This window comes from Hemitrygon akajei, chromosome 8 (assembly GCF_048418815.1).
Source record: "Hemitrygon akajei chromosome 8, sHemAka1.3, whole genome shotgun sequence".
Lineage (NCBI taxonomy): Eukaryota > Metazoa > Chordata > Chondrichthyes > Myliobatiformes > Dasyatidae > Hemitrygon > Hemitrygon akajei.
In genome coordinates this window covers 156,844,538-156,871,602 of record NC_133131.1, presented here as the reverse complement: position 1 = coordinate 156,871,602, position 27,065 = coordinate 156,844,538, and the positions used below count along the sequence as shown (strand labels likewise).

The 27,065-nt window shown below is 37.6% G+C and overlaps 1 protein-coding gene across 3 annotated transcripts in view; it reads left to right on the top strand.

Moving 5' to 3' along the window:
- rbm33a (RNA binding motif protein 33a) overlaps positions 1 to 27,065 on the top strand; it is a 184,464-nt gene that overhangs the window by 91,921 nt on the left and 65,478 nt on the right. For 2 of the 3 annotated variants that reach the window (XM_073054889.1, XM_073054887.1), the window contains exons 10-15: positions 6,499 to 6,557; positions 12,332 to 12,455; positions 12,671 to 12,990; positions 14,922 to 15,092; positions 16,004 to 16,072; positions 20,988 to 21,314. In XM_073054889.1, the coding sequence (XP_072910990.1) occupies positions 6,499 to 6,557; positions 12,332 to 12,455; positions 12,671 to 12,990; positions 14,922 to 15,092; positions 16,004 to 16,072; positions 20,988 to 21,314 (1,070 nt within the window). The remainder of the gene's footprint in view (positions 1 to 6,498; positions 6,558 to 12,331; positions 12,456 to 12,670; positions 12,991 to 14,921; positions 15,093 to 16,003; positions 16,073 to 20,987; positions 21,315 to 27,065) is intronic. The other variant, XM_073054888.1, reaches the window with a different exon arrangement.

The following is a 27,065-nucleotide window of genomic DNA, read 5'->3' as shown; positions in this document are numbered from 1 at the left end:
TTTTAAAACCAGAAATTCAATCTAATGGGCCCAGTCTTGTGTAGAAGTTTATTGGTATTTTGATTTAGCTGATATCATGGTCTCCTGGAATTGCACAGAATTGAGCCCTTTGGTCCAGTATGTCCTTGCCAATTTTTTTGGGTCAGTCTGCACTAATCATTGGGTGGCAGGTTGAAGATGCATTTCTACCAAAGGAGGTATAAGGCACCCCTTCTGCCCATCACCCTTGAGTCATGTGAGTCAATAGGAGCAGGTGGTGAATTGTCATATGAGCAGCTGGTGTATATCACAAGTCTTGGTTATGTGACAATCTCTGAAGAGTATCGATAACGACTGGCTTCACCTGTCTTGTAAAGTCACTGCCTAGGAGAAGGCAATGACAAACTACTTCTGTAGAAAAAATTGCCAAGAACAGTCATGGACACAGAAAGGCCTTGATCACCTACGTCATACGACATGGACATATCATGAACAAATGAACACCAATCATATTTACCCATATTAAACTGCATCCTTCTGTGCCTTGCGTAGTTAAACATCTGATTAAGTACCTCGTAAACAGCAATTGTGTTTCATTCCACCACTCTGGCAGTGTGTTCTGAGTTTTAACCTCTTTTGTATTTTTTTTTAAAAAAGGAGCTTTCTTCCTCAGAACTCCTTCCTCTCACTTAAAACTTCTGCTTTCTTCTCTGCCATGGGAAAATATTTTGTCTATCTATCCTTTCTATGCCTCTCATAGTGTTTCCATCAACACACCTTATCTTCCTCTGTTACAAGGAAAACAATTGCAGCCTATCCATCTCCCCCATAACAAGAGTCCCCAGGACAGGGAACGTGCTGGTGAATATTCTCTGCACCTTCTCCAGCACAACCACATCCTTCCTACAGTGTGGCAACCAGAAATGTGCTCAGTAATCTTAATTGCAACCTAAGCACTGTTTGGTACAATTGCAACATTTTAGACCTCTTTTATTCTATGCTCTGGCCTATGAAGATAAGCATGCCATAAACTGCCTTCTCCACCGTATTGACCTGTGTTGTCACTTCTGGGGAACAACAAGAATTGGACCTCTACGTCTCTCTTCATTAACATTCCTGATGCCCTACCTACTGTTTATTGTGTATGTTGTCCGTTCTATAACTTTACACAGTGCATCACTTCACACTTGCTTGGTTTAAATTCAAACTTCCAGTACTCCACCCAGTTTTCCATCCGATCTATATCGTGCTGTTCAGTCTTTGACAACCTTCTTTACTGTCCACACCACCACAAGTTTTCCTATCCTCTGCAAACTTACTGATCTTGGAGTTTTGAACTTTAGTTCTTAAGTGTTGCTGTTTTAATAATTCATTACAAACTATGTCAAACTGTCAGAAACAACACTATGTTCCTAAATAGTTTTGTGCTTAACTTCTAATAAGCCTCCTGTTTTCAACATTAATTTTAAAGTGTTAAAAGTTTCTACTTAAATCCTAATTTCAGCAATTAGATGAAGTGAGGTCTGTCATTTTAAAGCAATTCCAAAGTAAATCCTTCCAAACTAAAAGGGAACAATTCTGACAAATATTGTACTTATTTATAGTCCAATCCTTTGTGTAAAGTTTAAGGTTTTCTTCTTTTCATCAATGATCGGGGATTCCCAAGCTGGGGTCCATAGACCCCTTGGGTAATGGTAGGGGTCCATGGCATAAAAAAAGTTTGGGAACCCCTGTAAACTGTTGTTGTGAATGTCTTTCTTTAATTATTCGGCTTTTTTTGTGTGTTCATTGTTGTTTTGTAGCAAATGTATTGAAGAACCTCTACATTGAGCTCCTAAGCTGTCAGACAGCCTGTTTAGTATTAACGTTTAGAATTAATGTTTGTTCAGTTCCCTTTTTACTCATTCATTTGCTGAACATAGATGCCATTTATTGGCTGTTTGAAATTGCTCCCTGGCTTGTCAAGTCACTTATTATTGTCATTTCGACCATAACTGCTGGTACAGTACATAGTAGAAATGAGACAACGTTTTTCAGGACCATGGTGTTACATGATGCAGTACAAAAACTAGACTGAACTACGTAAAAAATCAACACAGAAAAAAACTACACTAGACTACAGACCTACCCAGGACTGCATAAAGTGCACAAAACAGTGCAGGCATTACAATAAATAATAAATAAGACAATAGGGCAGTAAGATGTCAGTCCAGGCTCTGGGTATTGAGGAGTCTGATAGCTTAGGGGAAGAAATCATTACATAGTCTGGTCATGAGATCCCGAATGCTTTGGTGCCTTTTCCCAGACAACAGGAGGGAGAAGAGTTTGTATGAGGGGTGCGTGGGGTCCTTCATAATACTGTTTGCTTTGCAGATGCAGCGTGTAGTGTAAATGTCCGTAATGGCGGGAGGAGAGACCCCGATGATCTTCTCAGCTGACCTCACTATCTGCTGCAGGGTCTTGCGATCTGTGGTGGTGCAATTTCTGAACCAGGTGGTAATGCAGCTGGTCAGGATGCTCTCAATACAACCCCTGTAGAATGTGATGAGGATGGGGGGTGGGAGATGGATTTTCCTCAGCCTTCGCAAAAAGTAGAGATGCTGCTGGGCTTTCTTTGCTATGGAGCTGGTGTTGAGGGACCAGGTGAGATTCTCCGCCAGGTGAACACCAAGAAATTTGGTGCTCTTAACGATCTCTACCAAGGAGCTGTCGATGTTCAGCGGGGAGTGGTCGCTCTGTGCCCTCCTGAAGACAACAACCATCTCTTTTGTTCATGTTCAGAGACTGGTTGTTGGCTCTGCAGCAGTCCGTTAGCCGCTGCACCTCCTCTCTGTAAGCTGACTCGTCGTTCTTGCTGACGCGATCCACCATGGTCGTGGTGAACTTGGTGATGTGGTTCGAGCTGTGTGTTGCAGCACAGTCATGGGTCAGCAGAGTGAACAGCAGTGGACTGAGCACACAGTCCTGGGGGGGCCCCGTGCTCAGTGTGATGGTGTTGGAGATGCTGCTACCGATCCGGACTGACTGAGGTCTCCCAGTCAGGAAGTCTGCTATCCAGTTGCAGAGGGAGGTGTTTAGGCCCAGTAGGTACAGCTTTCCAATCATTTTCTGAGGGATGATTGTGTTGAATGCTGAACTGAATTCTATAAACAACATTGGAACATATGTGTCTTTTTTTGTCCAGGTGGAGGGTGATGGCAATGGCATCATCTGTTGAGCGGTTGGGATGGTACGCAAACTGCAGGGGGTCCATTGAGGAGGGCAGCAGGGTCTTGATGTGCCTCATGAAGAGCCTCTCAAAACACTTCATGATGGTGGATGTGAGTGCAATGGGACGGTAGTCATTTAGGCAGTACACTGAAGACTTCTTCGGTACGGGGACGATGGTGGCGGCCTTGATGCACGTTGGAACGGTGGCGCTGCTCAGGGAGATGTTAAAGATGTTAGTGAGAACACCTGCTAGCTGGTCTGCACATCCTCTGAGCACTCTACCAAGAATGTTGTCTGGTCCAGCAGCCTTCTGTGGGTTGACCCTTCACAGGGTTCTTCTCACATCGGCCACGGTGAGACACAGCACCTGGTCATTTGGAGGAGGGGTGGACTTCCTTGCCGCCACATCATTTTCCACCTCAAAATGAGCGTAGAAGTTATTCAGCGCATCTGGGAGGGAGGCATCACCCGCACAGTCAGGCGATGTTGTCCTGTAGTTGGACAACATAGTTGTCCTGTGCTCGGCCATTTGACAGCAGTGATGAGTCACTACCATGGTGTTGACGGAATTGCTGAGTAAGAAAAGTGCATTTTCTTCCTGGTGGAAAATATCTTATCAGTTGGTTTTTTAGTCACTATTTCTGATACTGGCTTTTTATTTAATTACTTGAATTTAAATTCCCTGATGCTATGGTGGGATTCAAGTTGCTGCCTTCAAATCAATACTCCAGGTCTCTAAACATCAGTCCAGTAACTTAATCACAATACTGTTGCACTGCTTAAATTAATGAGCTCAACTTGATTCTTGTAAGGCTGTAATGGCCAATGCTGAAGTGCAGTAAGGAAATTTTACAGAATTTTCTTGTTTTTGGTGACAATGTTTGTGTTGACAAATTCAAGGAAATAAACTTCAGAGCAGTTGATAACATTTAAGTTGTTTTTAAAAACTCTATTATAATTGACAAATAAGAAAATAATGTAAAAGCCACATAGTTTCTGTGATTTATCAGAATCAGAAATCAGAATTGGGTTTATTATCACCAGCATATGTCATGAAATTTGTTAACTTAGCTGCTGCAGTACAATGTAATACATGAAAAAAAGTAGAAAAAAATTATAGTAAATATATATGTGTGTGTATACAATTGATTAAAATCATGCAAAAACAAATAAGATATATTAAAAATGGGAGATAGTGTTCATGGGTCCTCTGTCCATTTAGTATTCAGATGGTAGAGGGGAAGAAGCTGTTCCTAAATCACGGAGTGTGTGCCTTTAGGCTGCTGTACCTCCTTCCTGATGGTAACAGTGGGAAGCGGGTACGGCCTCGGTGATGGGGGTCCTTAATAATTGATTTTGCCTTATTTAGGCACTGCTCCTTGAAGATGACTTGGATACTATGGAGGCTAGTACCCAAGAAGGAGCTGACTAATTTTATAATTTTCTGTAGCTTCCTTCAGTCCTGAACAGTAGAACCCCACCCCCTCTATACCAAACAGTGATGCAGCCTGTCAGAATGCTCTCCATGGTACATCTCAAAGTTTTCAAGTGTCTTAGGTGACAAACTGAATCTCTTCAAACTCTTAATGAAATGTAGCCACTATCTTGCCTTCATTATTGCTACATCAATATGTTGGGACTGGGTTAGATCCTCAAAGATCTTGACCCCCAGGAACTTAAAGTTGCTCACTCTGTACACTTCTGATCTCTCTGACGATTGGCTTGTGTTCACTCATCTTACCCTTCCTGAAGTTCCACAATCAGCTCTTTTGTCTTACTGACATTGAGTGCAAGATTGTTGCTGCAACATCACTCAACTAGCTGGTATATCTTTCTCCTGTACGCCCTCTCATCTCCATCTGAGATTCTACCAACTGTGGTTGTATCATCAGTGAATTTATAGATGGTATTGAGCTGTAACTGGGCACACAGTCAAGGGTATAAAGGGAGTAGAGCAGTTGGTTAAGCACACATGCCTGAGGTGCACCAGTGTTGATGATCAGCGAGGAGAAGTTATTAATACTAGTCCACATGGATTGTGGTCTTCCAGTTAGGAAGTGAAGGATCCAATTGCAGAGAAAGGTACAGGGGCCCGGGTTCTGTAGCTTGTTGATCAGGACTGTGGGACTGATGAGCTGTAGTCAATGAACAGCATCGTGACATAGGTGTTTGTATTGTCCACGTGATCCAAGTCCTACTGATCTACCGATGAACTTCTAAATTACAGCATTGAACTAAGTCATAGTGTGAAGGAATTATTTTGTATAGAGGCTGCCTTGTTAGATTGTTGGTTCACACAGTTTGTGTACTTGTTACGCCACTGCCGTTTAGGGCAGCAGTGAAGGTCCTCTATTCTCTTACGGTGTTCAGGGCTTCCTTCATCATGTCAGTTTTCACCACTGTCAAGTCCCTAGTGGAGACTCAAGGATACCATCGCACTCCGATGTAGAAGGATTATTCATTGTTGTTTCTGTGATAATTTTGCTTTACCAGTCAAGGTTGTTAGCCCTGAGCTAAACCCCCAAATCTGGAGGAATGATGGACCACTCTAAGTCTGGCCTCTACCCTTTGACCTATTTGGCATTGGTGACCCTACCAAGAGCCAAAACAGAAAGCCCTGTTGTAATACTTTTGATATTTTGGTATAAAATAGAGCATGGGCTCTAATAGATATACTTTTAAATTAAGTGGCATTTACCAGTTAGCACAGGGAGCCATACTTAAATATCTTCTATGCCTTCAGGAAGCAAAATACAAGGGATGGTGAGTTGGAGACTATGAATAATGAAACACCGGGGAAAGTAAATACCAACTCTCAGAATGAATATACTTTCATTAACTCTGAAGCTTTTTTTCTGTGTACCTCAGAAGCATATTCTTTTTTCTAAATCTTTCAAGATATTGCCTTTGTTAATATGTAGTTTTTAAAACAAATGTTAATAAAAGTGTTCCTTCAACAGTGTCAGATTATGTCAAAATATGCACATGCCAATTGATTTGCTTAATCAGTTTGTGATGGGATCAAGTGGTCTTTAATTGGAAGTGTACATATGTCAGAACCTGTTTTGACAACATTAACTACTATAGGTACAGACCCAAATGATATTAAATAATGATTTATATATTTCATTTATAGATAGTCTGCTCCAAAAATTGGTGAGAAGTAGTTATAGCTTGCTTTCAGTACACTATAAAAGTGATTCCATCTTAGAGTGTGAATTCCTTCCAATGAATACGACTGAATCCTTTGAAAGGTCAGAACACAAAGGTAATGACTGGTGTTTTTTTCTCCCCTCATTGTAATTGCAGTGCCCTTGATGCCTACGCCAAACCAGCCGAGGCCTGCTGTGGGCCCCCAGAGATTCCTGGTGAGTAGCAGCTGCTTCCCTTTCTATTGTAATATTGATTGCACGTACCTCTGTAAAGTAGTATTAACATAGTAATTAAATAGCAGCAAAGCTAAATAAAGTTTTGAGAATCTGTAAACATTGTTGGTTCCCTGCACAGCTGGAAATGTTTGATATGAGCTTTATGCTTTGATAGGTTTGGTGATTTTACTGTAAGCTCTACAAATGTGAAAGCGACAGGAGATGTAGCAGGATCTTCATACGATTTAAAGAAAGCAAAATCTATTAAAATAGATAAGACAGAATTTTGCTCTATGAACGCACCATCGTATTATTTTTCAAATAAAAGAGAAGAGATGCTCCCACTGTTCCATTTGGTGGTATTAGTTAAGGTCAGAGGGCTTGATTAAATTCTGTGTATTCATTTAGTTCCTGACATTTCATTGCTGTATCTACATGGTTTTGCATTTGTTTTTCTTTTTGGCTTCTTCAGTGTATTTCTGAATCAGTAGTATTGTGCAAAATGCATTTGGGTCATTCCTATTGACCCTGAAGGAATTGCGGTATTTAAACATCAGTATTCTGTTAATGCATTTGCTGTAGAATATATTTGCAATTTCCACACCTAAATTGCCTTTAAATCTAGCCCTCTCTTGTGGATCAGAATAGCTGGTAGAATAATGAACAGAGGAATCCAAGTTTGCAGGCAAGATTATAATAGATACAGAGATCAAACATACCAACTAAGAGAGAATCTGTAGTATGCTGTAGTTATTGTTCAGAGCCATAGAGAGTAACATTGTCTTCTACAGGGTACAAGACATCAGGTGGTGGGTGATTGACATTTCCTGGGTAGAGATTCTCATCGCAGTTTATGCAAATAGAGTATGAACAAGGTTGCTGCAGCAAATTACATTTCATTTAGGTTATGGACCTTGCAAAAAAAATAGGAAAGATGTGATCAGGGTAATATATTTTAGACTGAGTGTTTTGTGTTTTCATGCCATGTTTTGGAAAGCCATGTAATTATAACCTTTATAGGTGGTAAAGAAATGATGGGCACTTTCTCTCATCAGATCTTGGGCAGAGTAGAGCAGATGCAATATTAGGTACCATCAGCTGTCAAATAGTGTCAGACTGGCATATACAGTGCACAATTTAAAATGCAGGTGACATAATACCAAGCAACTTCCATTTGCCACCAGGCATCTGATTAATCATGATTAGCATATATTATCATACTATCAAATTTAATCATATCCGCTGTTTTCCATCAGCAGAGCTCGGTGAAGCTGCAAAGAATATGGTTTGCATTTGAGTTGTATGCTTGTGTATACTATCTGAATATCAAGAAGTAGAAAAAAATTCCATTAATTTTAATGCAGCTTCTAAAAGACTTTATATGGCAGCTCTTGTTCATATAATTGTTGATGTCTTTTGGGCCTTTTGAGTATTTGCAAGAACTACATTAACAACTTGGATACAAATAGTTTTAATCTAGTTTTTCTGGAAACCAGGATGGCTGTTGCTATTTCTTGATTGACACCATTATTTGTATGACTATGTGAAGTTGTGTTAAAGCTTGGATCTTCATTTACTGTTTTCTGAGTCTGCAGTTTGAGAAAATGTTTTGTGAAGAGCTGCTAGAAGATTGTTTTAAGTAAAAGCAAAACTCATAGCAAAGCCTGTTAAATTCTACTGATTTTTTTTCTCATAAATACTGGAGAGGAATTACTCTTCTGAAGTCTTTCTCATTAGGTTTGTCAAATTCTTGCTTTTTAACATATATTCTGATATTAAACATATTGTAATTCAGATCTTAATAAATGCATTCTCAGTGGAAAACTGGTCGGTAGAGATAATGTATTGCTTTAAAATCAAGTGTTTGGGACTTCAGGATCTTTGTTGAAGGCTTGTTTATGTTAATATTGGGCCGTGACTTGCTCTCTCTGCATCTGGTACTCCCCACACCTATAATTACCTGTTCTAAGTGCAGAGGGTGAGTCTTGCTGTTCTTGGAATCTAGCAGTATGACCTCTGCACTGAATGGACTTGAGATAGTCCTGCTTCCAAAAGCTTTTGAAGTCAGCAAAGCAGAGTTTTAATAATTTTAAAATGTCTGCCATTTTTTTCAGTTAAATAACAAATTTTATTGTATAAGTAAAATAATACTTCAGGAAAGCCATAAAGACAGAATAATTTGAACGATTAAAGTAAAATAATTTTTTTAAAAAATCACCTATCTCAACCTTGACCCAACCTAAATCAATCGGTTTTTGGACATGCTGATAGGCTCCAAGAGGTATTTCCTTGGTGTAATTCTGGAGGAACCTAAGAAAGCTGGGTCTCCTGCTGGACTTCATGAACGGAAGTCACACAGTGCCATTTATGAGGCTAAATTCGGGCCGATTTGTTGTGTTTCAGCCCATTAACTGAAGTTAAGATTTACTAGTTGCATTTTTTAGTTAACCCTGTTATTGTGGATTATGAAAATAAATGTAACCTTCCCTCTAGTGAATACAGTGAATTAATAGTTGAAATATGTGGGTTCAGGTGTCTATCTGATCAGTGTTCAATTTGTGTGCATTTATTCTGACAATAAAACTGTACAAGGAACAAGTGGCCTCAACACCTTTTGTGACTGAAGAGTAAATTAGCCATGATTCGTAATTGCTACTGAGTCGCATCAATTGCTGTTGCACTTGGAGATAATTTGGTTTCACTGTGATGTCTTTGCACTTGACACTACAGCTGACAACATTAAGACACAGAATAATGGCATTTTCATGCAACAAGATCATTTCTGTGGAATTACAGGGAATAAGAATTATATTGTCAGAAACATAGAGAGCAAATTGGTGTGAATTTAGTATTTTTTAAATAATATTATTGTTTATTTCAAGAAAATTGCTGGCAGTGCTAGCCTTTACTGTCCATCACATCCCTTGAATGAAGGATTTAATTGGGAATCAACAGCAAGTGCCAGAATTGCCAGTGTATGGATTGTTTTAGAGTGGAAAAAAAGACCAGAACAGCTTTGGATGACGGAATATTATCCATGAAGTTGCTATTAAATTGGATGTTTTTAATGCTTTGTGGTTAGACAAAGTGATACTAGCCGAATTTGAAGTTTTGTTAGCCCCCAACTTCAGGCTCAAGTTGACATTAGAATATAAATATTTTATCAGCATCTGTACAGTTTACTGCTCTACTTACTTTGCATAATAATGTACCAAGAGGATGATTATTGTGAATCCATGCAGCACAGGCCCTTGTGCCTGTTAACGCTTTTAAAGCAATAGTGCACCTTTACCCATAACACTATAAACTGTTCATTTTCAAATATTTTCTCAATTGTTTTGAAACATCCCTTGTATCAACATGCTTCATTTCAATATGCTTTGTTTATCCATTTAGGCAGTAGGTAGCAAATCATAACATCAAAGCAATCTCATCTCACTTTGGGTTCATGCACTAAGTACCTTAATTTTTGTCCCCATCAGCTGTTTAATTGTCCCTTGGTCACCATTTTTTATCTTTTACTCCATGAAAGCTGATTAAATTTTGAACAACTCTGCCAAAATCTCCTTTCATCTCCTCTGAGGGAGTCATCTTCAGTTTCTTTTAAGCTTTCTACATAATTGAAATTTCTTTCTGCACTCTCCATGTCTTGGGCACACTTTCTAAAATGTGCACAGCAGAATGTCAAAGACAACCTGGAGTGAAAGTTATTTAAATAAAAGTTTAGCACAACTCTTTTATTTGTACACTGTAATTTTAATAGTAAAATTATCTATTGAAAGCATCCTCATAACTTACCCTTTTGCATTCAAAGATTTGTAAATGAAAGCCCTTAGGTCTCTCTCTTGCTTGTACCTGCTCTAAAATTGTAGCAAGAAAATAACATTAAAAAAACGGAATTTTAGAATTTTATTTCTTGCATTTCAAATTTACATCCCTGCAGTCTGGTATACTTCACATGAAAGATCAGCTGAAAAGACTTCAAACCCTTCTTTCAAAAGTTATCTTGGTGAATGTACAAATTAAAAGGTTAATTAAGGTTAATGCGCCATATTTCCAAGTTTCCATTTGTATCTTTTAAATATTTCAAATTTTATGTACTTGGACTATGAAAATGAAGACTTTGGCTGATAAGTGTTAGGTATACAGAAAAATGTTTACAATGGGGGGCCTTCAGATCTTTGTTGTCACCAGTTCATTTTGAAATTAAGTTTAATGGAAAATGAAAATTATCATGTTGTGAAAGTTATTTAAATAATAGTATAATTGTAGATTTACAATTGTTCCAGTGAACTGTTATGTGTTGAGTCTCAATAGGCTTTATCCTTAACATTCGCTTTTAGCAAAAGGATAAGTTATAGAGGATGTTAACACTTTAGTTTGGAAATGATGATCTTAAATAAAGATCTATAGGATATATGTTTATAGACATACACAGAAAAAAAAACAGAATATGCCCAGGGGATGTTTCTCAGGTTAATAACCACTCTGCTGTATAAAGCGCCTTTGAATGTAAAGAGATAGGCGTACAGGTTTATTCATGACATCTTTTTTTCCTTCAAGCATTTGATACTGTCACTTCTGGTCTGGAAGATAAGGGGATCTATATCCAGTAACTGAAGATCCTTCACCGTGTATTGTTATACCAATGCAGGCTGTATAGCAATCATTTAATTTACTTAGGTTTTGCTTCTTTGCTCCAAACACAGTCAGTTGAATTAACTTGTGCTCACCCACTATATCAGATTTATTTTCACGTATAAATATTTCACATTTTAAGTAGGATTAATAATAAATGTCTGCCTTGAAGACGGACGCTATTAATTTGTTGAACAATTCGTAAGATTTCAACAGTGTTGTTAAAGTATTTAATTAAAGGTTTTTGTGACTATACAGCTGAAGCTATTGAGAAAGCTGATAAGTCGTACAATAGTCATTTGATCCTTTTGGTTGGCTGTGCCTCCTTTGATTAACTTTTTGTTGAGCACCTTATGTGAAGTTTTAGCTGTTTTACCATTGTAAGCAGTTGCCATCATTCCATATGAAAAGATGGATTACCATTGATAACATCAAATAATTAACAAGGTAGGAAAGTAAGAGTGCAGTTTGTGTATGAATCACATGACAGAAGGTTAATTTCTTAGCTGGAAAGGGTCCATGAAAGAATAAAATGAGTGGCCAGGTATTATGTCATTCTGCAAATGGATGAAAACAGCCTTGCTTATTTTGTTTTTTAAGAGATGTCATGAAAGGTCTGTGTGCTTCTCCCTCTTTTTCTCTACAATATGTAGGTATGATGTATAATGTGTTATTTATAATGTATAATGTACAGTGAATTAATGTCACATATAATTCCTTTGCGCATTTGCACTTGCACTGAAATGACAAACAAGCAAATTGCTGAGAAGGCGGATGGAATGGTTAACCTTCAGCTTGTAGTCTGATTTTTATTCCCGTTGGGAGTCATTCTCTTGTGTTGTTAAAACTCACTAAAAGTGAATAGGTCACATTCTTAACTAGGGTACTTTTAAGAGACCCATAAATAGATTAGCGGCTGGGAATATAGAAATGTAAAAAGTCAAGTTGGTGAGATCTATTGTTTGAATTTACTTTCTTTTGGATTGAAAAGTAATTATCTGGCAATTCTGGATGGTCATCAAATGCATTGTCCTAATAGTGAGGACTCATTCTGAAATCATTTGCAAGGGCCCAATTAAAAATTCTAAGAGGAAGTTCAGTCCAACTGGTTGCTAACTGTGTTGTTTCTTCAACAGAATCCGCCAGAATTTCAGCCACCTATTCCAGTCCCTGCTAACTTTAATCAGCCACCCAGGCAACCACTTCAGGAGCCATGGAGAGGGCCACACCCACAGGAGAGAGAGCCCTTTTTCATTGGTGGTAAGAAATTGAGAAATGCATTTTAAAAGAGTTGCCGATATCAGTAAAATGTTTTATTCTTGTAATAATGAAAATTGTGAACAGTTTAAAAAATAATGATGTTGGATTATTGTTTTATTAAGTAGATTTTGCAATGCAATTGTTGATTTGCAGTTTTAAAGATGTAATAACTTAGTGCCATTCTACCCATAATTAATGGATGGTTGAATTCACAGATTCAAGATTCCAAGGACAACATATGTTTGAACAGCGGAGTCCTCCTCCCCCACTTATGAACAATCATGCAATGCCTTTACAACCTCCCATGGTGTACAGCCATCCAAACCCAGGTTTCAACCAGCAGGGGCAACATCATATGTTTCCCAGGGAAGCTTCACTGAGAAATAATCTTCAGCCCCAAGGTCATATGGGGATGCCTCCCTTTAACCAACCTGGTCCGTTAGCACCAAGACCATTCATTCCTCCAAGACAGCAATTTCCACAAGCACCTGGACAGCCATTTCCACCATCTCCCCACATTCAGCAAAATTTACAGGTATGAAGAAATGAACAGTAAATATCAACACCAAGAATTAACCATAGAGTTGCCATTTATTGTTAATGGAATGTTATAAAAATGAGTGAAAATTTTGGAATATTTTGTGCACTGAAATTGTTGTGAGGATCATATTTTAGTTTGCAGTGCATTAACATATCTTATTTTTAAAAAATGTAATGATTGACATTGTGAACCAATATTCAAAGTATACTAGATAAACATTCACATAAGTTACAGTATAGTTGAAACTGCTGCCAGAAAGAATTATTTGAGTTCTGGGTGTGCATGGAACATGAAATTAACACTATTTGCTGTGAAAAATGTCTGGAGAGCATGATTGAGGAAGATTAGGGCGCCCTCTACTGCTACATGGTAAATAGAGCTTTGCCAATAGTGCACCGAGGGGTGATATGTCTAGGAAATACATTTGGTTGATTGTTAAATGGTGTAAAATACAAAAGCATAACTTTAAAATTCAGTGATCCCTAAGAATAGGCTTCTGAAATTCCTTTGTTTTTGTACAAAGTATTTTCTGATTGAAAATCTAAGTTTATTGAACAAATAATTGTATGACTCTTTTACAATTGATTTTGCAAATCAAGCAATAATGTGCCTATTGGATAACTCGTTGTGATTTTTGAGCATATGGATTATTGCAATGCTAATTGCTGCAGTATATTCAGGATACTTAATTTACTGAAGCAATCATGATGCACATTTGTAAACACATTTAGCTATTAATGTAATCACTTAATTAAGAATAAATGAAAATGATTTGACTTGGTCAATGTGGAATGAAAAATTGGCTGTTTGTAATATAGAAAAAGTAGAGTGTGGAGGAGTCAAATGAATTCCACATTCTACTTTTTCTATGTACTAACATTTCTGTTCCCACATTATATAACAGGCACTTCTGCAAGGCATTGTACAGAGTACTTGCAGGACTTGAGTAAAGAACAAATGGTTTTGTCTACTCTGAGCCCAGGTGTCACATGTGTTGAGTTTACATGTTCTCCCTGTGACTGCTCGAGTTTCCTCTCGCACCTCAAAAACATGCATGCTGGTGCATTAGTTAGCAGCTGTAACTTGTCTGTAATGTGTAGGTGAAGTGGTAGGTTTGTGAGTGGTTGTGGAGAGATACTGTATAGTGCATCAGAGAATTTATGGTGTGTCTAAATTGGCGGTTGATTATTAATGCAACTTGGTGGGCTGAAGTGTCTCTGTTTCCATTCAGCATTTCTCTATGATGACATTCCCTCAGTGACCATTTTATTAGGTACACTTGTACAATTGTTTAATAAGTATATATAATCAGCCAAGTGTGTGAGGTTCAGTTGTTGTTCCGACCAAACATCAGAATAGGGAGGAAATGTAATCTAAACAACTTAGATGGTGGAATAATCTTTGTTGCCAGACAGGGTAGTTTGAGTATCCCAGAAGCTGCTGATATCCTGGGATTTTCATGCACAACAGTCTACAGTTTAAGAGAATTGTACAAAATGGTGCATGACATTTCCAAGGGCAAAAACACTTCGTGTTTGAGGTCAGAGGAGAATGGCCAGACTGGATCAAGCTGACAGGAAGGTGACAGTAATTCAAATACCATGTGTTAAAGCAGTGGTGTGCAAAAGTGCACCTCTGAATGGACAACACATCGAACCTTGATGTGGGTGGGCTACAGCAGCAGAAGACCACACGGGGTTTCACTCCTGGACCTAATAAATATGCCACTGAGTATGCGTTTGTTCATAATCAGAGTCAAGTTTATTACCACAGTTATATGTTGTAAAATGTGTTGTTTTGTGGCAGCAATACAGTGCAAAACATAAAATATACTATAAATTACAATAAGCTTATTTCTGAACACAGGTGAATAAGCTTTCCTGTTATTGAAATATTAACCACTTTATTTTCTTTTAATTTTTCAGCCTCCCATGCAGTTGCAGCCATTGCCACAACACCAGAATAGTTGTTCTCCCCAGCCGATCATTCCCAATGCTCCACATCAGTTTAGGCCGCACTTACAGATTCTTAACACATCTGTAAATGACAAGCGACCTCAACGCCCACAACGGCAGAATATAATGAAGCTTCGACATGTAAGCACCATTTTCATTTCAGAGAAGTTCCTCGAAATTATAAAGTGTGAAACCTAATTTTAACTTTTTTATAATCTAACTGAACTATAATCTAACTTTTTAGTAACCTGAAAGCAGAATTCTCGCAGATACATTTACTCCATGATGCTTCCCTTGGTGTGTGGCACTGGGTTTAGGGTAATTGGTGTGTTTTCATTTAACTATTGACAACACAGTGACCCCATTTCCTCAGCAGAAAATGAAAAAATTGCTGCTTGTAATGAAAAGTAGTTCTTTGATCAAAGAACTTATCAGTTTGGCATTTCTGAGTTGTTTGCCTCGGAACAGAGAAACAACATCAGTAGAGGTATCTTGATATTCTGCTATTGTTTTGTGTAAAGGCCTGTTATTTGAAGAGATCTCCAATGTCGTGCATTCAGACGTACACTGCAAGATTATTACCTTGTAAGCAGTTGCTTTCTGAACAGTCTGTCAACTATTGGTTGAAGTTCCTGTTCTGTGGTTAGCCACTAGTTGCAAAAGACAAACAGTTTCTGGTAATTTGTCAGTCATCAAGCTTCATGGCCTGTAGCTTCAGGGCATCTAAGATTGAGCATAATGTGAAGAACTGCAAAACTGACGTGGAGTAAAGGACTGGAGAATAAAAAATCAATACAGGTTTATTGGAGCATATAAATTTTTAAGAATTATAAAGGTCATTTGATTCAATCGACAAATCTCTTTTTAGTTACTCTTAACTCCATCTTCCAGCTTTTTTTCTTATTTCCCATTTCCTTTCATTTTTAATTAGTTTATGATCTTTACTTCAAAAGTGTTTCTTGGTTTCTTATCTCTGTTTTCATTATGTAAAATATACCTGTCTGAATTCTGTCCACCCCATAATTTTTTAAGCTTTTTTCCATTGTGAACAGTTTTCCTCGACTTGGATCAACTTCACCAACCCCATGAATAATTTTGGAAACATGTTCTTGTTGGAAAAGGTAATCAAATTCAAGTCTAATTTCAGTTGCACACTCACAAAAATAGCTTCCAAAGTGGAAATGACTAATCACTAAGTAATATATTTGGTCTAACTTAGAATTTGATTTTATTCCTCCATTTATAAATATTTTCCCATTGATAGTGCACTAATATTCATTTTTGCACCTAAACACAGCATCAATAATTTGCATGATTTTTTACTATATAAACAGTGCTTTAATGTCCTAAACAAATGTATGAAAACAGATTATAAATGCTCAACTTATTGTGTGCATCACCTTCATATTGTTAAAATGTGAGCCCATCATACAACTTAATTTCCTCTGGATCTATGGTCTCAAAGAGATGTGATTCTCAGCACTGCTTGAAAGCAGTCACCAGACCCTGACTGTCCTTATTTCCAGTATCCCTAATGATGCTGCCACTTACATACCTTAGCAACCGAGCCTTTGACATTTATACTAAATCCCAGATTTCAGCAGGAACTGTAAAGTGTTGGGATAGCTGGTAACTACTAATGTCCAGTCGAAAATGACACTGAGGTGAACTGGGTGCATGGTGTAAACTGTCAGGATATGGTGCACGGCTACTTAACGTTGGAAAAAGCTTCTCAAAAATTAAATATTTGATGTGTGAAGCAAGTGAGAGAAAAATAAGATTTAGTATTGCGCAGAATGGGGAGAGGAGGAAAGGTCAATAGATGAACAAAGCCAGTGGGACATTTGTGCTCATCTGCTGCATGCAGTGCAAATATAAAAGACTAGATTTCTTTAGCATCTGCCCGACAGTCTAACTGACCAGTAAGGTTGGTGAGAATATAATGGTGCCTTCAAGTGGTCTTGGGAACCATCATCTTTTGATCCTCTGCCTTCTGGCAGTTTTCTCAAATTATGTTAGAAATTTACTTTGAAGTTTGTGCATGCAGTCGGTGGACTATTTTGTTTTAACTTTTAATTTTCAATTCAATTTTGAACTTTTTTAATATGATAAATTTAATACATAATTTACTTTTTTTGTTAACATTTAATTAGCAGCCATAAGATTCAGTGATTTTTGCCAAGTTTGGAAGTGTGGTAATGTCTTCTCTACTTATGGGAAAAGTACCTGCTTTTCTTTGGGTCTGTTGCCCCCTACAGATCCAAACTTGTTAATTTAATTTTTCACATCACCCTGAAATTGGCTTAATCTTGATCAACCAGAACTGGAGCAGGTGGAGGGCCAAGAGACGCTAAAGCTACCCAATCCCTTCTATTTGAGGAAATCCCTGTCTTCTGAGGCGACAGCTTCAATATTTGTACTTGTAATTTGATTCAGATGTGGTAAATATTCCTTTTCAGCACATGGATTGCCTTACTGAAAGTTATCTTGACATTTTTTTAGCCAGAGGGTCAAATTATATTTAGGTTAGGAACATTTTGCGTTTATCAGCAAATTGTAGGTAGTCCATGTGCAATCGTATATATTTTTTTATTGAAGGAATGACACAATATATAATACATAATGCATTACATTTCCCTCCATTTTGCTTTTATATCTTACCCCTAAACAAAACTCCCCTCACCCACCCTCCCCAAACATACCATGGCAACTAATGTATTTACAATAGAACACTTCACAAATACAAGTACGGACATTTCACAGCCATACCCCCACACTACTTCAAGACGAAGGCCCACACACATCCACAACATGTCAGATGATCCAGAATACACTCAAATTACAATTCATCAGCCACCCTGTGAGGTAAACCATATGCGTGTTAAAAGGGAGGCAACTTCCCAAGTACAATCAAATGCCCTCAACTAGTAGGTAATTCCTTAAGACTCCCAAAATATTGACAAGAAAGATCCCCATTTCGAATATAACTTTTTCACAGACCCCCTCAAAGTGAATTTAATCTTTTCTAATTTCAGAAAAAACATTACATCCTCTAACCAAGCAGCAGCAGATGGAAGGGAGTGGCAGATTTCCAGCAATCTTAAGTACTGAACTAAAGTAGTTCATTTAGGAAAAAGAATAACAGCTGGAGTACTCATTTAGTAAATAATTTTTTGTAAGGAAAAGATGAGAATGAAAGTCCATTTGATTACTGTACTGACAGTATTTCCAATATTTTCTTTTACTATCATTGCAAAACCAGTTGGAAATAATCTCGCTTATTTTTGTGTTTTTTTTGGAATGTCCAAATTAGTTAAATTGCAGTGGAAAGAGGAAAATTCTAATTTGGCTACTCCACCCTTTAGTACTCAGCCTATTTTTTAAGAACGACAAAGGAAAAAAAATGCCTTGTATAGGAATTTGCTTAATTTGAAGGAGTATTGCACCATAATTTCAATAATTATTCTGTATATGTATTTGACTCACTTTGTGAATGCTTCCAGACAAATCCCCATTCACTGGAGTGGCTCAGGAATTCGGAATAGCCCCAGCATTTTATTTCCAAGTTTTGATGCAAATGCTAGGAAATGGAACCAAGCACAAGACTTCCCTTTTAGATGTTTGTTTTGTAATGAACTTTGGTAATTCGTTGGATATTTTGAATTGATTTGAGCCCTGTCAGTATTATGTGAATTACCCAGTCTTTTAGAGTTGTCTGAAAAATGAATCTTTTAACAAAACATTTTGTCATCTGTCCTATTTATTGTAGTTCATTCATAACATGTAAACATCTTGAGCAAAACCAAGATCTTGTGCCTTCAGAAGGTGGTGATGACTTGATTTGTGGCAGTCTATATGAAAGTCTTTTCACATTGCTGTTAAATGAAGATTATAATCAAATGATATTTTTCCAAGTCAGGGTATACAGTGGATTCCAGTTAATTGGGACACATTGGGACCAGTACATTTTGGCCCAATTAAGCAGCTGCCCCAATTTGCTGAAGTTTCATGTAAATAGTTAAAAATGTACACAAACGATGAACTGCCATTTAACTGAGTAACAAATTTATGTATTTAAATTAAATACAGATTGAATTAGAACACTAACTATACTACTACTGCACTATAAACCTGTAGTCTTTAATGTTTATCAATAGAAATATTCTATGCGCTGCTGTGTCCTTTTGATTGTAACTTGATGCCTTCATATAATGCTATCAACAATGTCATCCTTCAAATCTTCATTTTGATTGTAATGTTTAAGGTGGTTGTCGATAACTTCAAATTGTTTGTGATTGTGAAGTAGTGAAATAATTTCATTTTCACTCCCGGCTATTTCTGACATCTCTAAGCTTGAATGCTTGAAACTGCAGTGAGCAAAACTATTTCAGGTTGTCTTACTGCTTATTTCTCATCAACTAGCTGTGATAAAAAATCACTGTTTTGTGAACACAAACATGCAACTGAGGCTATTTAAAAACTGTTCACTCTAAGCATGGTGTGAGGTCTGATGGCTACACAAATTCATGTTGACTGGTGCTAGTTAGAAGGTTCAGCAACAGTACACTCTCCCAGTTGAGTGGCATAGTATCCCAAATAAACGAAGGGAATCCTGGCTATTTTCTCGATTCATTTTTGTTCTCTTAAACAGTTGTCCCAAATAAGTGGCTGCCCAGTTTAACTAATGGCCCAATTAACCAGAATCTGCTATTTTCATTTCAGTAGTGCACTTTGGTGCACAATAGATCAGTCACTTCTTGAGTTGATTCTTTATGACCTACTAACTTAAAAGTCCTAATTTCATACTTTGACCAAAACCAGATTCCCTTCTATCTTGACTAGGTGACCTTTTCTGCTCTTGGAAGCAACAATTTTCAGTTGCTTTCCATTAATGCTAACAACTTGCCCAGAAGTAAGACTATCAATGAAGTAAATTTAAAAAAATAATAAATTTTTCATTTGGAATATTTATATTTGAATTGTAATGCTGGTTTTTCCAGATGAAAGCATCAGTTTAAAGCATATAATCCTCAAATCAAAAAGGTTTAGGCATCTCTAATTAAAATATATTCTGGTTGAAATATACTTCAGTCATTTTATATCATCGTATCGCCACTTTCTTTCCACATGTGCCTAAGTTCTCATTTGTGTTTAGAGTGTATGTGATCGATATTAATTATTTGCCTGCTGGGTGGGAGCAGTTAGAATTGGTGAATCAATTTAATAGCTGAAAGTTGTTTTGTCCTACCTAGGGCCATTTCCTGCTTACACATTTTCTAAATAATTTGTTCAAGGGTTTGTGGATCGCCGGCAAGTCTAACCCAAATTGCCCTTGAAGACTTTTTATTCCACCTTCAGGAGCTTGACTAGACATAAAGATCTCGGTGTCACAATCTCAAAATGAGATGTTAGCCTCTTCAGAAAGAGATGAGAAATTTCTTTATCCAGATAATGATATATCTTTGGAATTCTCTACCCAGTAGGCTTGTGTGCATACTCGGTCACTGAGTATCTTCAATATTGAACTTAATATGTGTTCAGATTTTAAGAGAGCCAAGAAGGATGAGGTAAATGCTGGCACATGTCACTGAGGTAAAATCTACTAACCTACTATAGCAGAGTTGGCACATGGGCTGAGTGGCCTATTCCTGGTTCTGCTAAGTTCTTACTTTATTTAAATTTCTTAGCTGCCATTGTTGAACTCAAATGTGTCACTCACTAATTAATTGAGAATTGCCAATCCGCTACATAGCCACTATACCCCCATACCCTTGATGGTAGAGCTTAGAATTAAGCTGATTTTTTAATGTTTCATTAAAATTGGGCAAAGTTAAGCCCAAAAGGGAATGAAATATGAGAATATTGTGACATTTTACTAACTCTTAACATATCTGTTCATAAAAGGCATAGCTTAATTGGTTTCTTAAGTGATAAATTTAATGCCACTTTGATGATATATGGAACTTTTAAAATCAGTGACTTTTATTTGATTAAACTTTTATCTGAAATATTCCTATACATTTCTGTTACCTGCAGAATATGCCTGGTATGCAAAACATGAATAAGCTTCCAAATCAATTCCAGGCCTCTCCTCAACGGAACAGCAATCTCCGTGAATTGCCTATTGCTCCTCATAATAGTACTCCCAAACATCAGCGTCCTATGTCAGCCCCTGCTGCTCAAGCTACAACTGTTTCGTGGACAAAATCTACTGTCTCAACTACAAATGCAACTCGAATGAAACAGACTGCTCAAAGTGCATCTACTGTTCAGGCTGCATCAGGAGACAGAGCGCAGCAGAAGGTCTTGCAGCAAAAAAACAAGAAGCAAAAACCAGTATCAAATGATTCTACAGTGGGAGAGGTTAGAATTTTTAAAATTATATTTGTCAATGCATCCTTTGAGATTTAGGATAAACTTAGTGCAAGTGGACAAACTGATTTCTGATCTTTTCAGTCTTTGTGTGAAATGCTATGATCACATTGGATATTACAAGTTTTGAATTTGATGTTTGAAAAGTAGTATTTGATTTAATTGATTATGCATATTTTTAGTTACATTTTGGGACAGTTATTGATACTATTGGTAACTTGGTTTATTATTGTCACATACTGAGGTTCAGAGAAGAATTTGTACCTTCATACAGATCAATTTATTGTAACTGTGAAATGAAGTAGTATAAAGTAAAATGCAGAATAAAATGTGCAGTGTAAAGAAAGCGCAGTGTGGGTAGACAGGAAGCTGCAGAGTCACAATGTAGATGGTTAACATCAAGAGTTCATCTTAGCATATTAGGGAAACATACAAAACTCATATAACAGTTGGGTAGAAGCTGTTCTTGCACTTGGTAGTATGTTCTTTCAGGCTTTCATATCGTCTGCCCAGTGGGAAGGGAGGAGAAGAAAGAATGTCCGGGGAGGGTTGGGTCTTTGATTATGGTGGCTACCTTATTGAGGCATTGAGTATGGACAGAGTCTTTGGATGGGAGGCTGATTTCCATGATATGTTGAACCTGATTCCACAATTCTCTACAGATTTGTGCAATCACGTGCAGAGTAGTTGCCATAACAAACCATGGCACAGCCTGATAGGATGCTTCTTTGCTGCATTGATAAAAATTTGTGAGGATTAGAGGTGGACAGTCAAATTTCTTTAGCCTCTGAGGAAGTAGAGGCACTAGTGAGCTTTCTTGGCTGTGGTATCAAAATGGTTGGATCATTACAGGTGATCTTCACTACTAGGAATTTGAAATTGTCCTAGGAACTTAATCTGGTGTGAAGTATTTGTTACAGAAGAAGATTCAGTATTAGTTTAATAAAAGAGAAACACAAACTTATATTAGTATAACTTATTTTATATTGTATAACTTTTAAATTTCTGTTCATTGCTATTACCTATCAGGTTTTTGCTTGCTATCTTTCAATCATTCACTTATTTTGCAGCTAAAATTTACTCTGCTATAGAAGCAGATGTTAAACATTTCTGAAAGCCTGAAACAGGACTGCCTGAGCAGTTGCCCGAAGGCCATATGCCACCAAGTACCGCTGTCTGCACATCATATATGATCTCAAGAGCATTAGAGGAGCTCTTTAAGAAATGGGCTTCAACACCTCTTATATAGGGAGCTTTCAGATCCAACCATCCAAGCCACACTTGCATTCTGTTCCTATATCTTATGGTCTTATATGCAAAGAAGTTATTGATCATTTTGACTCGTCCATTCTGAGTGATCCCTTTATTTTCCTTGTGCAGTGTCTAGTTGGTTCCTAAATATTTCTCATAAAATATTCTTCCTTCAATCAATGTCTTTGAAATAGGTTTTCTGATTATTTATTAATTGTGGGGAATCTGTGTATCACTGGCCAAGTCAGCATAAATGGCACATTCCTAATTATCCTTGGAAAGGTGATGGTGAGCTATCTTCTTGAAGAGTCACACTTTCAGCAAATGTACTGCTGCAATGCTGTTGAGAAGGGACCCTCAAGATCCCAGCAACACTGAGTGAATGGCACTATATTTCCAAGTCAGGATTGTGTATGACCTTAAGGGAAACATTCAGTCTGTGAATTTTCCTTGCATCTGCTAGCCCAGCGTTTCTTAGTGATAGAGGTTATGAGTTTGAAAGATGCTGTTGGTATTCTCTAGATAAGTAATTGCAGTGCATCTTGTACACTGAATCCTCTATCATCAGTAGTGGAAGGAGTGAATATTTAGGATAGTTGATAAGGTACCATTCCAGTGGGCTCTTTAGTTTTGGATTTTGTAGAACCACGAGAAGCTGTTTCCGAGGTAAATACATGGCAGTCCATCAAACTGTTGACCTACAGTAGGATGGTAAATGGTGTAAATTTTTTAGGTGTGGGTAGGTACTCCTGTCATCTCAGATACTCAGCTTCTGATCTCCTTTTGTAGCATCAAGACTTACATGAATGGTGCATTTGTGTTTCTGGCCAGTAGTGTCATCCATGTTATTAATGGTGGCGAATACCATGATGGTACTGGCATTAAGCGTCAGGCACAGGTACTCTCTCCTGGATAGAAATGAGCATTGCCTGGTACTTTTGTGGCATGACTGTTCTTTGCCACATATCAGCTGATGCTTGAATGAGATTCAAGGCTTGTAGTTTGCAGCTATTGATAACTTTGTTGACGAGTTACCAATGAAATTAAACATTGTGCAGTTATCAGTGAATATCCTACTTCTTAATATAATAGATGGGAGTAGGGGTCATTCATGAATCAGTCTAAGATGCAACTAAAGATGAACTTTTACTCCAATATCATGTTTTAGATTCATACAGCTGAGAAACAGGTCTTTGGTGTATCATTTACACTAATCATATCTACCACCATTTGACTTTAGGCTTTCATGCTACTGTGATTAAAGTGCTTATCTGGGTACTTAAATGTTGTTAGAATCTCTGTCTTCGCTACTTCTTCAGGGAGGGTATTTCAGATTCGTGCCATCTTATAGGTGAAAAGATTCTTCCTCAAATCCTGTGAATTTATTACTTTGAAGTATAATATATATTCTCTTAGAGGCAGATGCAGCAGACGGTTTTACCCCAAATGTCTGCCCAAACAGCAGTGAGGAAGCTGATCAATTAACTCTGCTTCAGATTGAAGTGTGGCTTTCTCTGGGCGTTGTTGAAGATGCTAACTCTGGAACTATATTTGCTTGAACTATTGAAACTTAGTTTTAAGCTGGTGTAGTGATATTGCATTCAAATATACTATTGAATTAGAACTAAAATAACAATTAGCATAGAGTTAAAGGCAAGACAGGTGCCAGCTGTAATATCTTTCTGGCAAAGGGTTGAGATTGAGAAAGGCACTGTTCAATAAGAATTCCATGTAGGCATGTGCAGCGTTCTTGGGAAATCAATATCTATTAGTGTTATATAATTGATTTAGAATGCTACTATTTTGTAAATATTAAAAGAAAAAGCTTGAGGTTATGCAGCTGCCCCAGATATTCCAGGATTCAGGAGCACTTAATTATCCACAGGAATCTTGCAAATGAATAAAATAAAAGCTGCGAACACTCAGGAGGGCAGGAAGCATCTGTAGGAAGAGAAACAGTTAACATTTTGGGTCTTATGGTCCTTTGTCAGAATTCAGAGTGTCCTGAACCTGAAACATTAACTTAAATTGTGTGTTTCTTCCCGCAGTTGCTGTCTGACCTCCTGAGTGTCTCTGGCATTTTCTGGTTATACTTCGGATTTGCCAGCAATTGGAGTTTTTAAAAAAAAATGTAAATGTAAGAAATGAAGAATATGATCTTGATTAATGTTTCCAATACATTGTGGTCATAATGGAGTTCTGTTTTATAGAAAGTTGCAACTTAAGATATACTAAAGAACTGCTCCTGCCTGTCTAATGGGATTTTGCAGAGCACTGTCCTGAAATCCCTGGTGGATGTCCCTGCCTTTGTACAAAATATAAGAATAGCTGAAGATAATATTTACCATGTGACTGCACTGCTGCTCTTAGATCTACAGTACAGTGCAAAAGTCTTAAGGCGCATGTAAAAAATATTGTGTAAAATGAAAACACGAGGAAATCTGCAGATGCTGGAAATTCAAACGACACACACAAAATGCTGGTGGAACACAGCAGGCCAGGCAGCATCTATAAGGAGAAGCACTGTCGAAGTTTCGGGCTGAGATCCTTCGTCAGGACGTCGACAGTGCTTCTCCTTATAGATGCTGCCTGGCCTGCTGTGTTCCACCAGCATTTTGTGTGTGTTGTGTAAAGTGAAGATGCTTTCAAAAATAAAAGTTTCTAAATATCAAAAATATTACAATAAAGAGTAGTAAATAGTAAAAAACTAAAATCATTATTTGGCATGACCACCCTTTGCGTTTAAAACTGCATCAATGCTCTTAAGTACGCAGTCATGTAATTCTATAAGAAAATTGTCTGGTATGTTGTTCCAAGCATTTTGGATGACTTACCACAGTTCTTCTGCAGACTTTGGCTGTCATGTCATGCTTGTTTCTGTCTGTCCAGGTAACTCTAGACAGTCTAGATGATGCTGAGATCAGGGTGCTGTGGAGACCATAGCTTCTGTTGCAGAACTCCTTGTTCTTTTCATTGAAGGTAGTTCTTTATGAACTTGGCTGTGTTTTGGGGTCATTGTCCTGCTGCAGAATAAAATTGGGGACTGATGAGATGCTTCCCTAATGGTATTGTGTGATGGATGAGAATCTGCTTGTACTTCTCAGCATTGAGGATTCCATTAATTCTGACCAGATCACCAACAAGAGAAAATCTGCAGATGCTAGAAACTTGAGCAACACACACAAAATGCTGGAGGAGCTCAGCAGGCCAGGCAGCATCTATGGAAAAAAAGTACAGTTGACGTCTTGGGCCGAAACCTTTCAGCAGGACTGGAGAAAAAAAGCTGAGGAGTAAATTTAAAAGGCGGGGGAGGGTTACCCAACTCCATTGGCAGAAAAGCTGCTCCAGAGTTGGAGGGAACATTCTCTGTGGTTCACTGTTGGCTGCAGACAGTCATCCATGTAGTGTACTCCAGCTCTTCTACAGACCATTGTTGAGCACCCAAGTTCTTGTATTTTTGTGGGTAGTTATTTTGGCTTTTTTTTCCACTTTGGAGGAATGGCTTTTTGGCAGCAACTCTTCCATGAAGACCATTTCTGGCAAGACTCCTTTGGACTGTCGAGGTTTGTATTAGATTTCAGTGGTTTCTGAGAGTTCAGAACTGATAGCAGTCCTGGACCTTTTCAGATTTAGAAGGGATGTCAGTTTGATGTATCTCTTGTCTGCTACACTCAGTTTCTGTGGCCGACCACTGTGTTTCTGATCCTCAACTTTGCCAATTTCTTTAGCTTCTTCAGGAGAGCTTAGAGAGCACGTCTTGAAACTTCTGTCTGCCATAAATTTTCTGCTTATATATATGTGTGTATATCAGCTTTGGAGAAAATAGATAACGGATAATTCCTTTCTAGCTTTGAGTCATGGAAAAATCTATAGTATTTTATGCAGTAATGTACATCAAGAAACTAAATTTTCAAATAAATTAGTATATTTTGACTTTCTGCACAGCTTGTGCTACAAGTTCATAATGATCAAATATGAGTTATACAAATTAATCTGTAGGAAAAATGGGCTCAGATCAATGTATCTCAAATTTTATCATGTCATGAAATTTTCAGTTACTGTTCTGTTTTTTTAATTTAAAAATATTTAAAGATTTTCACAGTCATCGCTCAAGATATATACTTAAATTTGTATTTTTAGTGTGATTTGAAAAAGCTGTGCAGACGTAAATTGATTTCAGGATTGAACCTGGGTCACATGCAAAAAAATTCAAAGGTTTATTTATTAACAAAGTGTACAACTCTGAAATTCTTCTTCTGCAGACATGCTGAGGTGGCTGCACCATTATGCTGTCATAAATCTTCAGCACTTTGGCCCATTTAATCCTTGTCATCTACCAAAATGGCATTTGCAGCCATTTCATTTCCTCTGCTGATTTCCCTGTAATCTTGTGACTTACTCTCTCTGTGATGCCTATGAGTTCACTTCTGATTCTTTTATCACTTATGTTTAGCAATTTACAATGGCCAATTAATAGACCAGCTCATCTTT